General features: G+C 46.1%; 1 protein-coding gene across 1 annotated transcript in view; it reads right to left on the bottom strand.

Annotated features, from left to right (window-relative positions):
• Positions 1-651: 651 nt before the first annotated feature.
• LOC115459315 (SUMO-activating enzyme subunit 1-like) overlaps positions 652-17,888 on the bottom strand; it is a gene marked incomplete at its 3' end in the record, with an annotated part of 52,914 nt that continues 35,677 nt past the window's right edge. The window contains exons 3-6 of the mRNA XM_030189158.1: positions 16,872-17,045; positions 4,153-4,295; positions 3,831-3,930; positions 652-757 (exon numbers count right to left, since the gene is read on the bottom strand). Of these exons, the coding sequence (XP_030045018.1) occupies positions 652-757; positions 3,831-3,930; positions 4,153-4,295; positions 16,872-17,045 (523 nt within the window). The remainder of the gene's footprint in view (positions 758-3,830; positions 3,931-4,152; positions 4,296-16,871; positions 17,046-17,888) is intronic.

A 17,888-nucleotide genomic window follows, 5' to 3' on the forward strand; every position in this document is an offset into this window, starting at 1 on the left:
AGAAGAGGCTACTAGACTACCAGGGTATGTTAAGGTATGTTTGGGGACAGCACCCTGACTCAGGACTGGAAGAGAGGGGAGGTGGATGGATGGAGTCGTGTGGATAGGTGGGTGGAGGGAGGGGGCAAGGAAAAGGAGGTGTACAGCACATGGATAAAAGGGGATGGAGAGGAGAGGGAGACATGCTGCTCATGAATGGGAAGGAAAGGAAAGAGGGACATGCTGCTCAGATATTTGTTTTTTTGTAAGTATACATCTTTTCTAATTTTGCATTTAGCAGAGTATGGGAAAAAATGTATTTGTTACTTTTACCAGCATTTTCACTGCTTATAGAATCTGGCTTTCTTGGGGGTCAAGGTGACTGTGTGGCGGGGGTGGGGAAGCATTTTATTTTTTTGTGTCCTCTTTTTTGTCTCTACAAATATGGTAACCATATGCAGAGTGCCACATCTGAACCAGAGATCTACACAGTCTGTAAAGCATATATACATTTCTGGACAACTCTTATGTTGGGTTAATCAAAATGTTACCATAGCCAGCAGATTACCTGGTGAATGAGCCAGTAACCCTGAGTATGTGTTATAGGGATGCAATACACTCTTTGAGAAAGACATGCTTATTTGCCCATGCTGAAATCCTCATGTCACTCACCTTGAAGCAGAAAGTAATCTGTTGGTGTTCGCTTCAGTCTCGTCTTTGCCTGCTCATTCCTCCAGTCAAGCTCTAAAGCCTCCTGGAGCGAACAGAATGTCACTGTCTGGCCCAAGAATAAGAGAAAAGGTTTGTCTTGATGCTCTAGGGTCAAAGTACTTTCTTACCCATCTATATATTACAACTTTGCTTTACCCTTCACTATTATAATGTTCTATTACGTATTGTGCTGACATTGTAAGTAGTATACCATGCCATACTTTGTATTGCTAGTTGAATATCTTTACTGCTGTAATTGCCTATTGCTCATGTTTGATCTATTCTTACTGTACACTGCCTTGAGTGAATTCCTTCAAAAAGGTGGTAAATAAATAAAGTAAGCCTTCAAGAATTTAGGCAAAGCCAAAACCAGCCTTCTGCATAAGCAGTGTGTTTTCAGGATGTCTGCTTGCTCCTTTTTCCTTTTTGCACATCAGTTTCTAGCTTCTGCTTTGAGCTAGAATTAGGATCTCTGATCATTTGATTTATTTGCAAGTATACTCAACTACTGACCATTTTGTTCTACTCTCAATTTCTGGCCTTTTCAGCCAATTTCCAGTCCACTGCCTAACTTAATTACCTGAGAAAATATCTTCGGAAAATCAAAATATACTAGATCAAAATATACTAGGTCAATCAGCACACCAATATCCACATTTTACATCTTTATAAAAATGTAATAAATTGATGCGGCAAAATTTCTTTGCTAATCCCCATGAATATATATATAGTCAGTAACTTTTTTTTTTTTTAAACTTCTACCATTTTGCTCAGAATCAAACACCAGGCTCATCAGTCTGTAGTTTCCTGGATCAGCCTTAGAGCCCTTTTTAAAAATTGGCATTACACTGGCCACTCTCCAGTCCTCAGGTACTGTGGCTGTTTTAAATTACTAGTAACAAGTTAGTAATTTCATGTTTTTGTTTTTTTTCTGAACTCTGGTGTGAATACCATCCAGTACTGGTTATTTCTTACTCTTTAGTTTGTCAGCTTGCTATAATTACATCTTCTTGAATTGTACAGTATATAGACAATGGAAATTTTGTATACCACCTCAATCTTTAGCTCTGGGTGGTTTACATAGAGATAACTTTAAATGGCCTCAATTACTACATGCTATATAATATGATCCAAAAATGCAAGTATAACAGATTACAAACTATCATTGTGACATGTACCTAACAGTTTCCACAATCTCAGATAGCTGGTTTCCACATCTAATTGTGGGTGGTAGACCGTTCCACAAACTAGGGGTAACAGTATTAAAAAGTTTCTTACAAGATGACTAGGCGAGTAAATGAGACTGGTGGGAGCTCAAATTTAGTGACTAGACACTGCAACAGGCCTAACGTTTAGAAATACTGGGCAATCTGCATCAATCAGCTTGAAAGCTAAATGAAGAATTTTAAACTCAATGTGGGCTTCTATAGGTAACTAAACTGACCCAAAAAATCTGCAGAGTAAGATGGTTAAGGTTGTAGCTACAGTTCTGAGCAGGTTTAATCCTCCTGTCAGTAGCCCATAGCAGCAGTTTCTGGGGAGTGGAAATTGGAAAACAGCAACTGCAGTCAAAGCAAAACAATAGGTCCTGACCACTCAAAGAGCCATTAATGTGTACTTTTAGCTGCAGGGAGGGTAGTAATGTTCAAACAGTCCAAGTGGATTTTTAGCATTTCCCTCATTATGTATATTTTAATATTTTTGCACCGATGTGCAATTATGAATTTTTCCAAGAATTGCTCTGGGAGGGGTAGTGCTGGAGTTATCAGGACTATTCAGTTTAATAATCAGATTCTCAGGTAGAAGGAGGTTCAAAGCTGAAAGGTTGCCTAGGACACTTATTGACCTTGCACTGCTCCTAAGCTGAGGTGCTTAATGCTTGGTTTCTATCTTTTTGGACAGATATTCTATAAACTGAGGCAAAAAGAATGCTCCAAGACTATATCCCACTCCTTTTTCAATTCCACGCCTAATACTCAACCAGCAACACTCGGTATTTTGCTGACCACTGCCAGTGTCATCCCCGGAAATTCAAAACCAGGCCACATCTGGACTCTGCATTGAATTTCCGGGTTTACAGAGACAACAAAAACATGGCCGCAGTAGTAAATGAATCTGACACTTTCATCTTTATGTTCATTCCTATCGTTTCCTAACTTTGACCTACTTCATGTCTTTCACTCATCCTTTATTACTTCCTTTGCTGCTCTGTTAAATTTTAGTTCCTTTCTATTCTATTATAATTTTAATTGTAAACCACCTAGATGGATCCCTAAGTGTGGTATATCAAATCTTAAAAAAAAAAAAAAAAAAAAACTTGAAAACTTGGATAACTGGTTACATGTGATATTCAGCACCCAACAGTGGGAGCAAAAAGCCTGCAGGAGGCACTAGCCAGCACCATGAACCTGACTTTAAAAAATATATACTCAGGCCAACAGTCTCTCATGTCAAGCTTGTTGCTCTAAGAGGCCTCACAAGTCTACATGCACAACACTGCTCAATGGATAGGCTATAACTGTCCAAAATAACTTCAACAACAACCTTGTTTATAGAAACTGGGATTTCAGGATTGGAATAAATCTGCTCCTGGTGTCAGGGGCCCATTGCTGTGGTCCTCCAAGTCATAACACTGGCAAACCCCAAACCTGAGAAACGTATACAGATAAGTGTCCCATTTGGATTGAATATATTTGAAAACACTAACATTCCTAATATGAATCATTTATATTGAAAAAGGAAACAAATGCATGCTGCAGGTTGTATGAAAAAATATCAGATTTATTAAATATAAGTTAAGCACAAATAAGAAAAATCAGTTTTGTTTTGTTTTTAAGCCTGTTGAGGAAGTTCACCCAGCAAACAATAAGTCTATAATATAGACAGTGGGCTGAGCATCGGAAAGCTTTTTTCCTCCAGTCAGTGAATTAACACTGGAGTAATTGCATAACTTGCATTTCAGTAGAAAGTGTAAGGGTATGCATTTTCATGTCATTTTAGAAGGCGCTGAAAAAAAAATACTTTCCTATAACTATAAAGTTTAACCACTAGGAATTCCTAAACAAGATTCATCAAGCGAGATAAAAATCATGCTGGTTAGTTACAGAGAGATAAGCGTGTCACACACTTTTAAAACATACCTTTTTCACCATTGTGGTCTCTGTGGAATCAAGTTTCACTTTTTTGGCTTCTGGTCCATCTTCTAATTCTTGATTCACTTTGTTAACTTTCATCTTTTCTCTGAAAAGGTTAAAGGAGGATATCAGAAGTCAGCTTAAAAGACAGGTCTGTGGTAGTTCAAACTGCCAACACATTTCCATCAGATGACCAAGCACTGGGCATTGGTCCAAAGTTTTTCAGTATTGTATAACCACACAGTTCTGTCCATCCAGCCAGTTTGCTTCAGCAACTGCAGGTTTAGTAACCAAAAGAAGCATCCTTACATGCAGAGAATTTACTTACTCAACAAACTCATGGTCCCCTAGGTTGGCGAACATATAGCCATGGTAGCCAAAAACATCACCAGAAAAGAATTTGATAGCATGCTTGTGGCATATGTGATCAACCTTCATCAAAATGTCTTGGGGGCAGCAGGTTAAACATACCTAGAAAGAGACAAACCGAAGGTATGTTAGATATATAAAAGAAAAAAAAGAAGTCATGCACCCATTAGAAATGTAAAAAATATGTGGCAGAACTCAGCCAATTCACTCACTCCAACTCATAAGTACGAGATACTGTTCTAATGCTTCCCTCTGCCGCTCTAAATCCCAGGTATCCTTCCTTTGCCAACAATAGCTGAACGCAAAGCTAAGTGATCATACGTTGTAGTTGATTATTCACCGCCCTTAAAATTGGATAAAAAGCATAATTGAAAAAATATTGAAAAGATATAATTTTTAAAAACTATTTGGAAGGAGGGGGTTTTTGCCTATGATTACATTAAGCACAAAAGGGTAGTCACCCAGACATTGAGCGTTGACTGTGATTTGTCATACACTTCCCTTGTGAAATTATGAGGCTTTTTCTCCCCCTCTTATCAAATTAACAGTTAGATACATGTGAACTAGTTTGTGTATTCTCCATTATACACTTATTTCTAGGATACAACAATACTCTATCCTCTGCCTTAGACACTCTTGCACCTTTGATGACCCGCCCTGTAAGGCGTACAAAACCCCAAACTTGGCTGACTTCTAATATCCGCTACCTACGTTCCTGTACCCGCTCCGCCGAACGCCTCTGGCGGAAATCTCGGGCCCTTGCTGATTTCTTAAACTTTAAGTTCATGCTGACCTCCTTCCAATCTGCTCTTTTACGTGCCAAACAGGATTATTATATCCAACTGACCAACTCTCTTGGCTCTAATCCTCGACTTCTCTTCACCACATTGAACTCTCTCCTCAAGGTGCCCCCTCCCCCAACTCCCCCTTCATTATCTCCTCAGACCCTTGCTGAATTCTTTCACAAGGTTCAAAAGATAAACCTTGCTTTCTCTACCTCACCACCTCTCCCTCCACTAGTCTGTTCCCCTCTCTCTCCTTCCCCCTTTCCTGAAGTTACTATTGAGGAAACTACACTTCTCCTTTCTTCCTCAAAATGTACCACCTGTTCCTCTGATCCCATTCCCACCCACCTTCTTAATGCCATCTCTCCTGCTCTTATTCCTTTTATCTGTCACATTCTCAACCTCTCACTTTCCACTGCGACTGTCCCTGCTGCCTTTAAACATGCTGTGGTCACACCTCTCCTTAAGAAGCCGTCACTCGACCCTACTTGTCCCTCTAATTACCGACCCATCTCCCTCCTTCCTTTTCTCTCCAAATTACTTGAGCGTGCTGTTCACCGCCGCTGCCTTGATTTTCTCTCCTCACATGCTATTCTTGACCCACTACAATCTGGTTTTCGCCCTCTCCATTCAACCGAAACTGCGCTTACTAAAGTCTCCAATGACCTATTACTGGCTAAATCCAGAGGTCAATATTCCATCCTCATTCTTCTTGATCTTTCCGCTGCTTTTGACACTGTCGATCACAGCATACTTCTTGATACCCTGTCCTCACTTGGATTCCAGGGCTCTGTCCTTTCCTGGTTCTCTTCCTACCTCTCCCTCCGCACCTTTAGTTTTCACTCTGGTGGATCCTCTTCTACTTCTATCCCTCTACCTGTCGGCGTACCTCAGGGTTCTGTTCTTGGTCCCCTCCTCTTTTCTATCTACACTTCTTCCCTTGGTTCATTAATCTCATCCCATGGCTATTCCTACCATCTCTATGCTGATGACTCCCAAATCTACCTTTCTACCCCTGATATCTCACCTTGCATCCAAACCAAAGTTTCAGAGTGCTTGTCTGACATTGCTGTCTGGATGTCTCAACGCCACCTGAAATTAAACATGACCAAAACCGAGCTTCTCATTTCCCCCCCCCCAAACCCACCTCCCCGCTCCCCCCGTTTTCTATTTCTGTTGATGGTTCTCTCATTCTCCCTGTCTCCTCAGCTCGAAACCTTAGGGTCATCTTTGACTCTTCTCTCTCCTTCTCTGCTCATATCTAGCAGATTGCCAAGACCTGTCGTTTCTTTCTTTACAACATCCGTAAAATCCGCCCCTTTCTTTCCGAGCACTCTACCAAAACCCTCATCCACACCCTTGTCACCTCTCGTTTAGACTACTGCAAGCTGCTTCTTGCTGGCCTCCCACTTAGTCACCTCTCCCCTCTCCAGTCGGTTCAAAACTCTGCTGCCCGTCTCATCTTCCGCCAGGGTCGCTTTACTCATACTACCTCTCTCCTCAAGACCCTTCACTGGCTCCCTATCCGTTTTCGCATCCTGTTCAAACTTCTTCTACTAACCTATAAATGTACTCACTCTGCTGCTCCCCAGTATCTCTCCACACTCGTCCTTCCCTACACCCCTTCCCGTGCACTCCGCTCCATAGATAAATCCTTCTTATTTGTTCCCTTCTCCACTACTGCCAACTCCAGACTTCACGCCTTCTGTCTCGCTGCACCCTACGCCCGGAATAAACTTCCTGAGCCCCTACGTCTTGCCCCATCCTTGGCCACCTTTAAATCTAGACTGAAAGCCCACCTCTTTAACATTGCTTTTGACTCGTAACCACTCGCCTCCACCTACCCTCCTCTCTTCCTTCCCGTTCACATTAATTGATTTGATTTGCTTATTTTATTTATTTTTTGTCTATTAGATTGTAAGCTCTTTGAGCAGGGACTGTCTTTCTTCTATGTTTGTGCAGCGCTGCGTATGCCTTGTAGCGCTATAGAAATGCTAAATAGTAGTAGTAGTAGTAGTAGTAGGATAAGCAGCATAAAATGTATTGTACTGTTTTGGGATCTTGCCAGGTACCTGGAACCTGGATTGGCCACTGTTGGAAACAGGATGCTGGGCTTGATTGATCTTCTGTCCCAGTATGGCAATACTTACATACACTGGTGCAGAGACCCTCTGGGATTCACTATTAAATGAAACGCATGCACCTTGCAGCAGGGACATACCATTTGACAGAGTAGAGAGGAGTGTGATTATAAAGCTACAGTACTTCTATGGAAATGTTTCCTCAGTTTCTCCCAGCTTCTATACTAGTGAGACATGGTTAATATAGGTGTGGACATTTTATTTAGATCTGGTAGAGACAGGATCTCTTCCCTGTCTCTCCATTCAGATATTTTTAGTTTTAAGGGAGTAGATCTTTGCTATTGGTCCTGAGATTGCATGGATTTGTGTTGGAGAAGGGAAAATTAGGTTCTTACCACGATAATTTTCTTTCCTTTAGTCATAGCAGATGAAGCCATTACGTATGGGTTGTGTCCATCAACCAGCAGGGGGAGATAGAGAGCACTAAACTTTTCACAGTGCCTCATGGCCAGCTAGCTCCACTGCCTCTTCAGTATTTGAAGCTTCCAAAGCAGTATGGCAAACCGCAATGGGAATAACATGAACTTTCCTCACAGCGAACGATGGCCCCATAACAAGGGCATGAACTCAAAAAAAGGAGGGAATGAACTCATCCTCCTGGATGGAATAAACTCGTCCTCCACTTTGTATAAACGGAGGGAATACTTGCATCTTCCTGGAGGGAATAAACTCATCCTCCCAAAACATGAACTGGAGGGAATGAACTCATCCTCCTATAACTGTAACAAGAATCCTGAAGACTGTTTTCCGACTCCCCAAGGAAGGAATATAACTTCAGGGAACAAGAACAGCACCTGAAATCAGAATCACAGCAATACAGACAATCATACAGGGAGGGCTCATGGCTTCATCTGCTATGACTAAAGGAAAGAAAATTATCGTGGTAAGAACCTAATTTTCCCTTCCTTGTCATCAAGCAGATGATGCCATTACGTATGGGATGTAACAAAGCAATCCCTAAATAGGGTGAGAACAAGCCACACCACGCGCTAGCACTTGTGCTCCAAAACATGCATCCCTCCTGGCAGCCACATCCAGCCTGTAATGTCGGGTGAAAGAGAGCTTAGAAGTCCATGTTGCAGCACTGCAAATCTCATGAAGAGATAGTGCACCAGTTTCCGCCCAGGAAGAGGAAATTGCTCTTGTGGAATGTACCTTAAAGGCTTCAGGCGGAGCCCGGCCAGACAGCAGATATGCTGAAAAGATAGCTTCTTTGAGCCAACGGGCAATAGTGGCTTTAGACGCTGAAGACCCTCTGCGAGGACCTGTAAACAGCACAAAAAGATGATCAGAGGTCCTGAAAGAATTTGTAATTCGCAGATACTGCAACAGAGTCCTGCGCACATCCAAAAGGTGCAACTGCCCAAATGATTCTGGAAACTCCTCCTCAACAAAGGAGGGAAGAAAAACAGGCTGGTTTAGGTGAAACGCTGAAACCACCTTAGGCATGAAGGAAGGCACGGTCCGAACCGTGACCCCTGACTCTGAGAATTGCAGAAAAGGGTCTGTACAGGACAGCGCCTGGAGCTCTGACACCCGTCTCACCGAGGTAATGGCCACTAAAAAGACGGCCTTCAGTGTCCTTTCTCTGAAGCGCGCCGAAGCAGTTCAAAGGGAGCCCCCTGAAGGGCCTTCAAAACTAACCCCAGGTTCCAAGCTGGACAAGGTGCCTGCACGGGAGGACGGAGCCGAAGCACCTCTCGAAGAAACCGTGCCACATCTGGATGCGCAGCTAAGGACACGCCTTCAACCTTGCCATGCAAGGAGGCCAATGCTGCCACTTGCACTCGCAGGGAATTATAGGCCAAGCCTTTGTGTACACCATCCTGCAAAAAGTCCAGAATCGGCGAGACAGGAGCCCGCAACAGAGAAAGCGCTCTTGAAACACACCAGACTTCAAACTGGCGCCAAATCCTGGCATAAGCCACGGACGTGGAGCACTTATGGGCCTGCAGGAGTGGAAATTACTGTATTTGTCTCTCAATTGCGCCCTCTCAAATCGCCAAGCCATAAGACCAAAGCGGCAGGCGTCCTCCATGGCCACCGGACCCTGTGACAACAGGTGCGGAACCAGAGGTAACAGAAAGGGAGCCTCCAACAGCATCTGTCGGAGGTCCGCATACCAAGGCCTCCTGGGCCAATCCGGAGTGATGAGCACCACTTCTCTTGGATGCAGCCGAATCCGCAGGAGCACTCGCCCTATCAAGGGCCACGGAGGGAAGACATACAGCAAGCCCAGGGGCCAGGGTTGAGCCAAGGCATCCAACCCGGCAGAGCCAGAATCCCTCCGTCTGCTGAAGAAGCACGGGACTTTGGCATTGGAACTGGTCGCCATAAGACCCATCACTGGCTTGCCCCATTTCGCACATATCTGCAGGAATACATCGTCTGCTAGTTCCCACTCCGCTGGATCAATCTGATGCCTGCTTAGTCGGCTTGCACGTTGCTCTGACCTGCAATGTGAGCTGCTGACAGGGCCTGTAGATGCAGCTCGGCCCAGTGGCAAATTTGTTCGGCCTGCGCGGCTAGAGCTCTGCACTGAGTGCCGCCTTGTCGATTTATGTAGGCCACTGCTGTCGTGTTGTCCGACATCACTCGGACAGCCAAACCTTCCAGGGTCACTTGAAAGGCCAGAAGAGCCAGAAACACTGCTTTCAACTCCAGGCGGTTGATAGACCACTCCGACTCGTCGGGTGTCCACAGACCCTGGGCATGTTTCCCCTGGCAACGTGCGCCCCAGCCCTTCAGGCTGGCATCTGTCACCACTAGGCACCAATCGGGGAGCGCCAGCGGCATTCCCCGCCGCAACATGCTGTCCGAGAGCCACCACTCCATACTGAGGCGGGCCGCAGGGAGCCAAGAAAGTCTGCACTGATAATCCTGAGATACTGGAGACCATCGTTGAAGTAGAGAATACTGTTGTCACGTCTGTGGCCGTGACCACCCTCTTTTTTACCTTCTTTCTGGGGGTCAGCAGCTCTGCTGGCTTCTGTCTGTGTTTGTGTTAGTCTTGTCTCTGTCCTGGTGTGCTGGCTGCTTCCAGCATGAACCTGATTGCTTCACTAGACCTCACCTGTGTGGGCTATGCCTCTCTAGGGAGCCAGCATCTAAGATGGCTGCCACCGGCTCTGTGCCAGCTTCCAAGGTGGCTCCTGCTTGTCTTTCCTGTGGGCTCACTTCCTATGTCTGTCAAGCCTCTGTTTGGGGTCTGTGTACTTCCTGCTTCTGCCCTACTGCTGGTGACTCATCAGTGAGAGCCTTCATAAGGAAGTGCTGTGCTTGCAGTCGGGGCCTTTGCATTGGTGTAATGCGCTTAGGCCAGGTCAGGTTAGTAAGTGTCTGCTGCACTACTGCTTAGCCTCTCTCTGGGTTCCAGCCCAGCTTCTTTCTGTGTCTGTGGACTGCGGGTCCTTCCTGGCTTACCCTGTGGTTGGGGGTGAAGCCTCTGTTCCTAGCTTGCCCTGTGTTTGGGGTGAAGCCTCTGTTCCTGGCTTGCCCTGTGTTTGGGGTGAAGCCTCTGTTCCTGGCTTGCCCTGTGTTTGGGGTGAAGCTTCTGTTCCTGGCTTACCCTGTGTTTGGGGTGAAGCCGCTGTCCGTGTTTGTTCTCTGTCTGCACTTGAAGCCTCAGCCTTTGAGAGTTCCCAGTCGGTGGGTGGAATGGCTGTGGCTTCAGACCCTTGGCTTGATATTCCCGGTTTACTCTGTTTGCTCTGCCGCCTGCCCAAGACCCTTGGCCTGTTCTTCCTGGTTTACTCTGTGTGCTCTGTTGCCTGCCAAGACCCTTGGCCGCTATTCCTGGTTTCCTCTCCCTACTCGCTGTCTGCCTTGACCCCTGCTATTCCTGAACCCTGCTTGTATATCCTGAGTGTATATCCTGAACCCTGGTTCTGGCTAGCTAGTGTTATCCGGTTTTCCGCTCTGCCTAGCTAACATATATCCTGAGTGTCTATCCTGAACCCTGCTTGTATATCCTGTGTGCATATCCTGAACCATGCTTCTGTACGCCTTGTGTTCCTTGGTCTGTCTTCTGGATCTTGCTAGTGGCTGTGCAGCAGCACACTGTCTGAGTCTAGTTCCGTGCCCTGTCGCCCTCGTGTATCCCAGACCCAGGGTGGGTCCTCTGGATCTTCAGGTCCTGCCTTATCCTGCAAGTCCTGCCGGCCGCCTGCACTTCGGAGCTCAACTCCGGAGGAACGGTGGCTAGGTGCAGGTGAAGCTGTTCCTGTCTCATCTGTTCTAGTTGCCTGCCTTGTACTACTCCAGTCCAGAGTTCCAGTACTGCTCTTCTGTGTTTCCAGTCCCGAGGTGGTCTTGCCTGCCGCTGCCGCTCCTCGGCAGTGGCCCAAGGGCTCACGTACTCCAGTCCTGCCTCGAGGACCTGACAGAATGCCTAGGCCCTCGAGAACGCAACAACTGTAGAGGTCTCAGGTGTGCTCTCGCCCATGGCACCACGTCCAAGGTGGCAGTCATCTATCCCAACAGCTGGAAAATGCCCCAAGCTCGCGGGCGGGGCATCCTCAGGAGCAGACAGACCTGATTCTGAAGCTTGCACCGTCTTTGTTCGGGAAGACACACATAGCCCGAGGCTGTGTCGAACCTGGCCCCCAAATATTCTAGAGATTGCGAGGGGGTCAGGTAACGTTTGGCCATATTGACGACCCAGGACTGAAACCACTCTGGCTGTAGTTAGATGACTCTCTTTTTCTGAGTCTGCTCTGATGAGCCAGTCGTCTAGGTACGGGTGAACCCGGATACCCTCTCGCCTGAGAAAGGCAGCTACTACCACCATTACCTTGGAGAAGGTTCGGGGAGCTGTGGCGAGGCCAAAAGGCAAGGCCCGAAACTGGAAATGTTTCTCCAACACCGCAAACTGCAGAAACTTCTGGTGCGGGGGCCAAATTGGTATGTGCAAGTAAGCTTCTTTCAGGTCCGTCCAGAGACGTGAGAAACTCTCCTGGCTGTACCGCCGCAATGACGGAGCGCAGGGTTTCCATGTGAAAATGCCGCACCCTTAAGGACTTGTTTAGCTCTTTTAAGTCCAGGATCGGGCGAAAAGACCCGCCTTTTCGTGGCACCACAAAGTAAATGGAGTAGCGGCCTAGGTCTTGTTCGGCGGGAGGCACCGGGGTCACAGCCCCTATCTGGCACAGACTGAGCAAAGTCTCCTCTACCGCCGCCCATTTGGCAGCAGAACCGCATCGGGACTCCACAAACACGTCTCTCACCGGGGCATCGAATTCTATTCGGTATCCGTCTCTGATCAGGTCCAAGACCCACTGATCTGCGGAGATTTTGGCCCACTCCTCGAAAAGAGGGAAAGTCTTCCTCCGATGACAGGAAACGAGGAGGGGGCCGGCGCACCCTCATTGAGAGGGTCGCACCTGAACTCCAGGCCTTGAACCGGCAGCTGCGGAACGTTTGTCCGAGCGAAAGGAGTTTCTCTGCTGAAAGCGGGCACGAGAAGTGAACCCAGCAGAACACCCCGGGCAGTACCTTCTAGCTTCATGGAAGCGAGGTCTGTAAGAGGAGCGGACCGCCTGACCCTTAGAGGAAGGCTTCAGCCTATCTTCGGGCAAGCGCTGAGGTTTGGAATCCCCCAGGCCTTTAACAATGTTTTCCAGCTCCTCACCAAACAGGAGAAGGCCTTGAAAGGGCAACTTCACCAACCTTTGCTTAGAGGCCATGTCCGCCACCTAATGTTGTAGCCAAAGAGTGCGGCGAGCCGCCACTGCTACAGCCATTTGTTTAGCCGAAGCTCTGACCATATCATAAAGGGCGTCAGCCAAAAAGGACAAGACCGACTCCATCCGCGGAGCCACTTCAGATAAGGTCTCCGCTCCATCACCGGGCTGTTCCACTGCCTGCTGTAACCAAGCCAGGCAGGCTCTAGCAGCATAACAACTGCATGCAGAAGCCTGAACAGTGAGACCTGCCAACTCAAAGGACCGCTTCAGAGCTGAATCAAGCCTGCGGTCTTGAATATCCTTCAGGGCAACACCTCCTTCAACAGGGAGGGTAGTTCTCTTTGTCACAGCCGTGACCAGGGCATCCACTTTAGGCATTGCAAAACGAGCCAAATGTTCCTCACTCAGAGAGTATAATTGCCCCATAGCCCTGGCAACCTTCAAAGGTCCCTCGGGGTCAGCCCATTGAGCTGAAATAAGCTCTTGGATGGAGTCATGCAAAGGAAAGGCTTGAGCAAGCTTTCTGGTACTAGCCATCCTTGGATTAACAGAGAAGGCTGTGCCACTCCCAGGATCTTCAATCGAGAGGGCTTGTAAGGTACCTGAAATAAGCACTGGCAGCTCCTCGCGGTGGAAAATCCTCATCAAGATCCTGTGGCAATTCTGCACCCGACTCTGGCTCCTCAGACCAAGAAGTTCTGCCAGACCCCTCAGAATCCCCATAGCCTGACCACGGAATTAGCCCTTCTGCATTTATGAGGAGGATAAGAAACAGGCAAAGCCAACTCCAAAAGGCCAGGATCCACCGGAGGGGCAGGCAGAGGGTCCGAAGATCCCTGTGGAAGAGCTCTTTTAAGCATGTATGCCTTATGCAGCATTAAAACAAAATCAGGGGAGAAAACTGCTCCCTGACCGCCCGGATCCTGCCCAGGGCTATCAGCTCTATAATTAGCCTCACTCAGAGGACCCCCCGTCGCAACAGAGGCTGCGCCATGTGGAAAATCCAAAATGGCGTCTGCTACCAGCTCAGAGCGCGAAAGATCGCCGCTCGCCATGCTCGGGCCGGCTCTTCCATCTGTACAGCACGATTTACAGAGCCCCGCTGCTGATTTGCGCTTGCCACATTTAGAACAGCGCTTTACAGTCTCCACAGCCATCGCCGAAAACGGCGGTAAAATTCCAAAATGGCGGGTCTCGCCAAAAACGTCCCGATCGCGGGCCCATCCCGGAGGAGTCAGAAAACACTCTTACCTCACTGGACCGAGTATCACAGCTCCGGTCCTGCAGAAGAATAAAAAAAAAACCTCTTTTCCAAGATCGCTGCGCTAAAGCGCGACGCGACTTTAATTATTTTTTATTTTATTTTTTTTAACACTGTGAGGAAAGCAGAGGCAAAAAGAGGTAAATAAAAATCACTCCGGAGGCTCAGGTAAGTGGGAAAGGCAGGGAAAGGCGAACCAATGTGCCTGCATCCACTGAGTGGGAAAGGACAGGGAAAAGCAAGCTAATATGTCCACATCCACGGGGGCATGGGTAAGGCAGAGAAAGGGCTGACCTCTGTGCCTTCAAAGTGAAGCTGCTATAGCCTCTAACACCCCGGCTAACAACTGGCAAGCCAGGAGCCACCCCCAGGCAGATTTTTGATGGAGCTCGAAGAAGCTGCAGCCACCCTGCTTGGGGAGATAGAGAATACTGAAGAGGCAGTGGAGCTAGCTGGCCATGAGGCACTGTGAAAGGTTGAGTGCTCTCTATCTCCCCCTGCTGGTTGATGGACACAACCCATACGTAATGGCTTCATCTGCTTGATGACAAGGAATAGGCAGTTTGGAATGATCAATTAAAGATTAATTTCACACCAGAGTGTGAAAGCAGAGAACTCCTCAGATCAATGGTCTATCTAGCCCAGTATCCTGTTTCCAACATTGACCAATCCAGGTGACAAGTACCTGACAGAATCCCAAATAGCAGCAAGATTCATGCTACTGATCGCAAAACAAAGTGGTGGCTTCCCCATGTCTGTCTCAATAGCGGACTATAAACATTTCCTCCAGGAACTTGTCCAAACTTTTTTTAAACCCAGATATGCTTAACTGCTATTACCACATCCTCCATTAACGAGTTCTAGAGCTTAACTATTCATTCAGTGAATATATATTTCCTCCTATTTGTTTTAAAAATATTTCCTTGTAACTTCATGCGTCCCCTGGTCTTTGTATTTTTCAAAAGAGTGAAAAATTGATTCACTTTAACCCATTCTACACCACTCAGGCTTTTGTAGACCTCAATCATATCCCCACCCCTTTCAGCGGTCTTTTTTCCAAGCGTTATCATTTTGGTCATTCTTTGAACCTTTTCCAATTCTGCTATATGTTTTTTTTAACATATGGCAACCAGAATTGAAAGCAATACTCAGTGAGGTCACACCGTATAGCGATACAGAGACATAATAATACTCTCTTATTTTCCATCCCATTCCTAATATCCCGTTTGCTTTTTTGGCCACTGCAGCACACTGGGCAGAAGACTTCAACATACTGTCTACAATGATACCTAGGTCTTTTTCTTGGCTTCTAAAAGACAACCTTAGCATCAAATAACTATGATCTGGATTATTCTTCCCAATGTGCATCTCCTTGCATTTGTCCACATTAAATTTAATCTGCCAGTTGGATGCCCAGTCTTAATTTACTGAGGTCTTCCTGCAATTTTTCACAGTCCGTATGCATTTTAACAACTTTGAATAGTTTTATGTCATCTTCAAATTTAATCACCTTACTTGTTCTAATTTCCAGATCATTTGTAAATATATTAAACAACACTTAGTACAGATCCATGTGGCACTCCATTATTCATCTCCCCTCACTGAGAGAAATGGCCATTTAGCCCTACCCTCTGTTTTCTATCCATTAACCAGTTCCTAATCCAAAACAGAACATTGCCTTCTATCCCATGGCTTTTTAATTTTTTTCAGGAGTCTCAGCTTCAGAGGTTGGGAAGTAAGATAAATGCTGGGCAGACTTCTATGGTCTGGATCCTGTAAATGACAAAAATGGATCAGAACTGAGGCTGGAACAGGCTTCCATGGCAACTCCAGTGGTTGGGAAGTAGGACCAGTGTCAGGCAGACTTTCACAGTCTGGGCACAGTCTGCGCCCCAAAATTGGCAGGGAGAGAGACAGGTAAAGTGTGCCAGTACTTAATCATGAAGAAGTGGAACTTGTGCAGTTCTGGTCACCTTGATGGGCAGACTGGATGGACAATGCAGTTCTTTATCTGCCAATATTTACTATGTTACTGCAGAGAAAGGACAGAGTTGTCACTCTCTTCAGCAGCTCCACAGACACAGACATGGGCTACTCTCAGGTGCAGTCATGCAGGACAAAATCACACAACCTGATACAATCAGTGAGAATCATGTCGCTGGGTGTTCACAGCCTCCATAGTACTCAATATACTATGAGGCGTTAGCCAATAGCAAGGTGGTTCAATGATCACTCTTCTATTAAACACCCTCAACATATGTTACAAGCCCTTGAGTGTGTCAATGTGGGCTCTTCTTTTGCTCCCTCAGGGGTCCTTTTACCAAGCTGCAGTAAAAAAAAAAAAAAAAAAAAAAGAAAGAGCAGTGCAGTAGCAGCGGGGGCTATATTTGCCATGAGTCAAGGCCCTTTTTACTGCAGCAGATAAAAAGCCCCTTAAAAAAGGCATGGCCATATGGTAAGATTATTCTTATTTTGTGGCCATGCTTGGGGGGGGGAGGGGGGCACTTGCCACCACCCATTGAGATGGTGGTAAGGGCTCCCACCGTAACTGGATTAGCACCATGCTAGAAATTATGGGATTATTTTCCATAATGCTGGAAATAGCATTCACTCGAGGCACAACTACCACTGGTGACCATATTGGGCCAGTTGTAGTTCTGGGTTGCTACACGGCAACCCTTTAGTAAGAGGGTCCCTCAATGCCTTTTAGCAGTTTACTTATCCTCCCTCTAGAATTGGGATTACAGAACTTATATTCTCTGTGAAGCCCTCAACCTACTGCTTTGTATCAGCTTTGCAACACTTACAGCATCAAACTGAGTGAAGAATGTATCGTCTTTATCAGCAATGTCTTGGATGTCAACTTTCACTTCCACCATGGGGTTCAAGTTTTGAGCACGAGCCAGGGAGGCCTCAGCACGATTGTGATTCATAGATCCTGTAGGGATGAGGAACTGAGTTCTTGTATCTTCTTCAGAAACCTGCAGATTTAACACATGGCACTCAGATCACTGAAGAAACGTAACTCAGAAGTCCAATCAGTACATCCAAACCTCAATATAAATTCTAGGAATGTGCATATGACAAACTGTTTCAGTTCGTCTGTTTGTTTGGCGGGATTTTTTTTCAAAGTTTGGGACTTTTTCCCCCCATTGTTTCACACATTCAATTTAATAAAACTTTGAAGTGCATTTAAAATGTTAATGTGCATTAACTTAAACTACAAAATATGTGCTGATATGCTAAATTAATTTAAGAAACAGAAAAATAGAAAAATGTAGGCAGAAGACCATTTAGCCTATCCAGTCTGCCCATCCATGCCATCTACTCTCCCTATCACCCCCCCTTAGAGATCCTATGTACTTGTCCCAAGATCTCTTGAATTCAGCTACTGTTTTCGTCTCCACGATTTCCACTAGGTGGCCATACCCTGAAATTCACCACCTTTCCAGATCTTCCTTTCAACTGAGAGACTTGACCTATGTGCATTTATGCCACATAGGTATTTAAATGTCTCTAATATATCTCCTCTCTTCCACCTTTCTTCCAAAGAATACATATTGAGATCTTTAAGTCTGTCCCCTTACATTTTATGACTAAGACCACTGATCATTTTAGTAGCCGCCCTCTGGACCGACTCCATCCTGTTTCTATCTTTGTGAAAGTGCTGTCCCCAGAATTGTACACAATATTCTAAATGAGGTCTCACCAGAGTCTTATGCAGAGGCGTCATCACCTCCTTTTTCCTACTGGCCATTCCTCTCCCTATGCCCCCAAACATCCTTCTAACTTTTCCCCATCACCTTTTCTACCTGTTTGGCCAC

Source organism: Microcaecilia unicolor, unplaced genomic scaffold (genome assembly GCF_901765095.1).
Source record: "Microcaecilia unicolor unplaced genomic scaffold, aMicUni1.1, whole genome shotgun sequence".
NCBI lineage: Eukaryota > Metazoa > Chordata > Amphibia > Gymnophiona > Siphonopidae > Microcaecilia > Microcaecilia unicolor.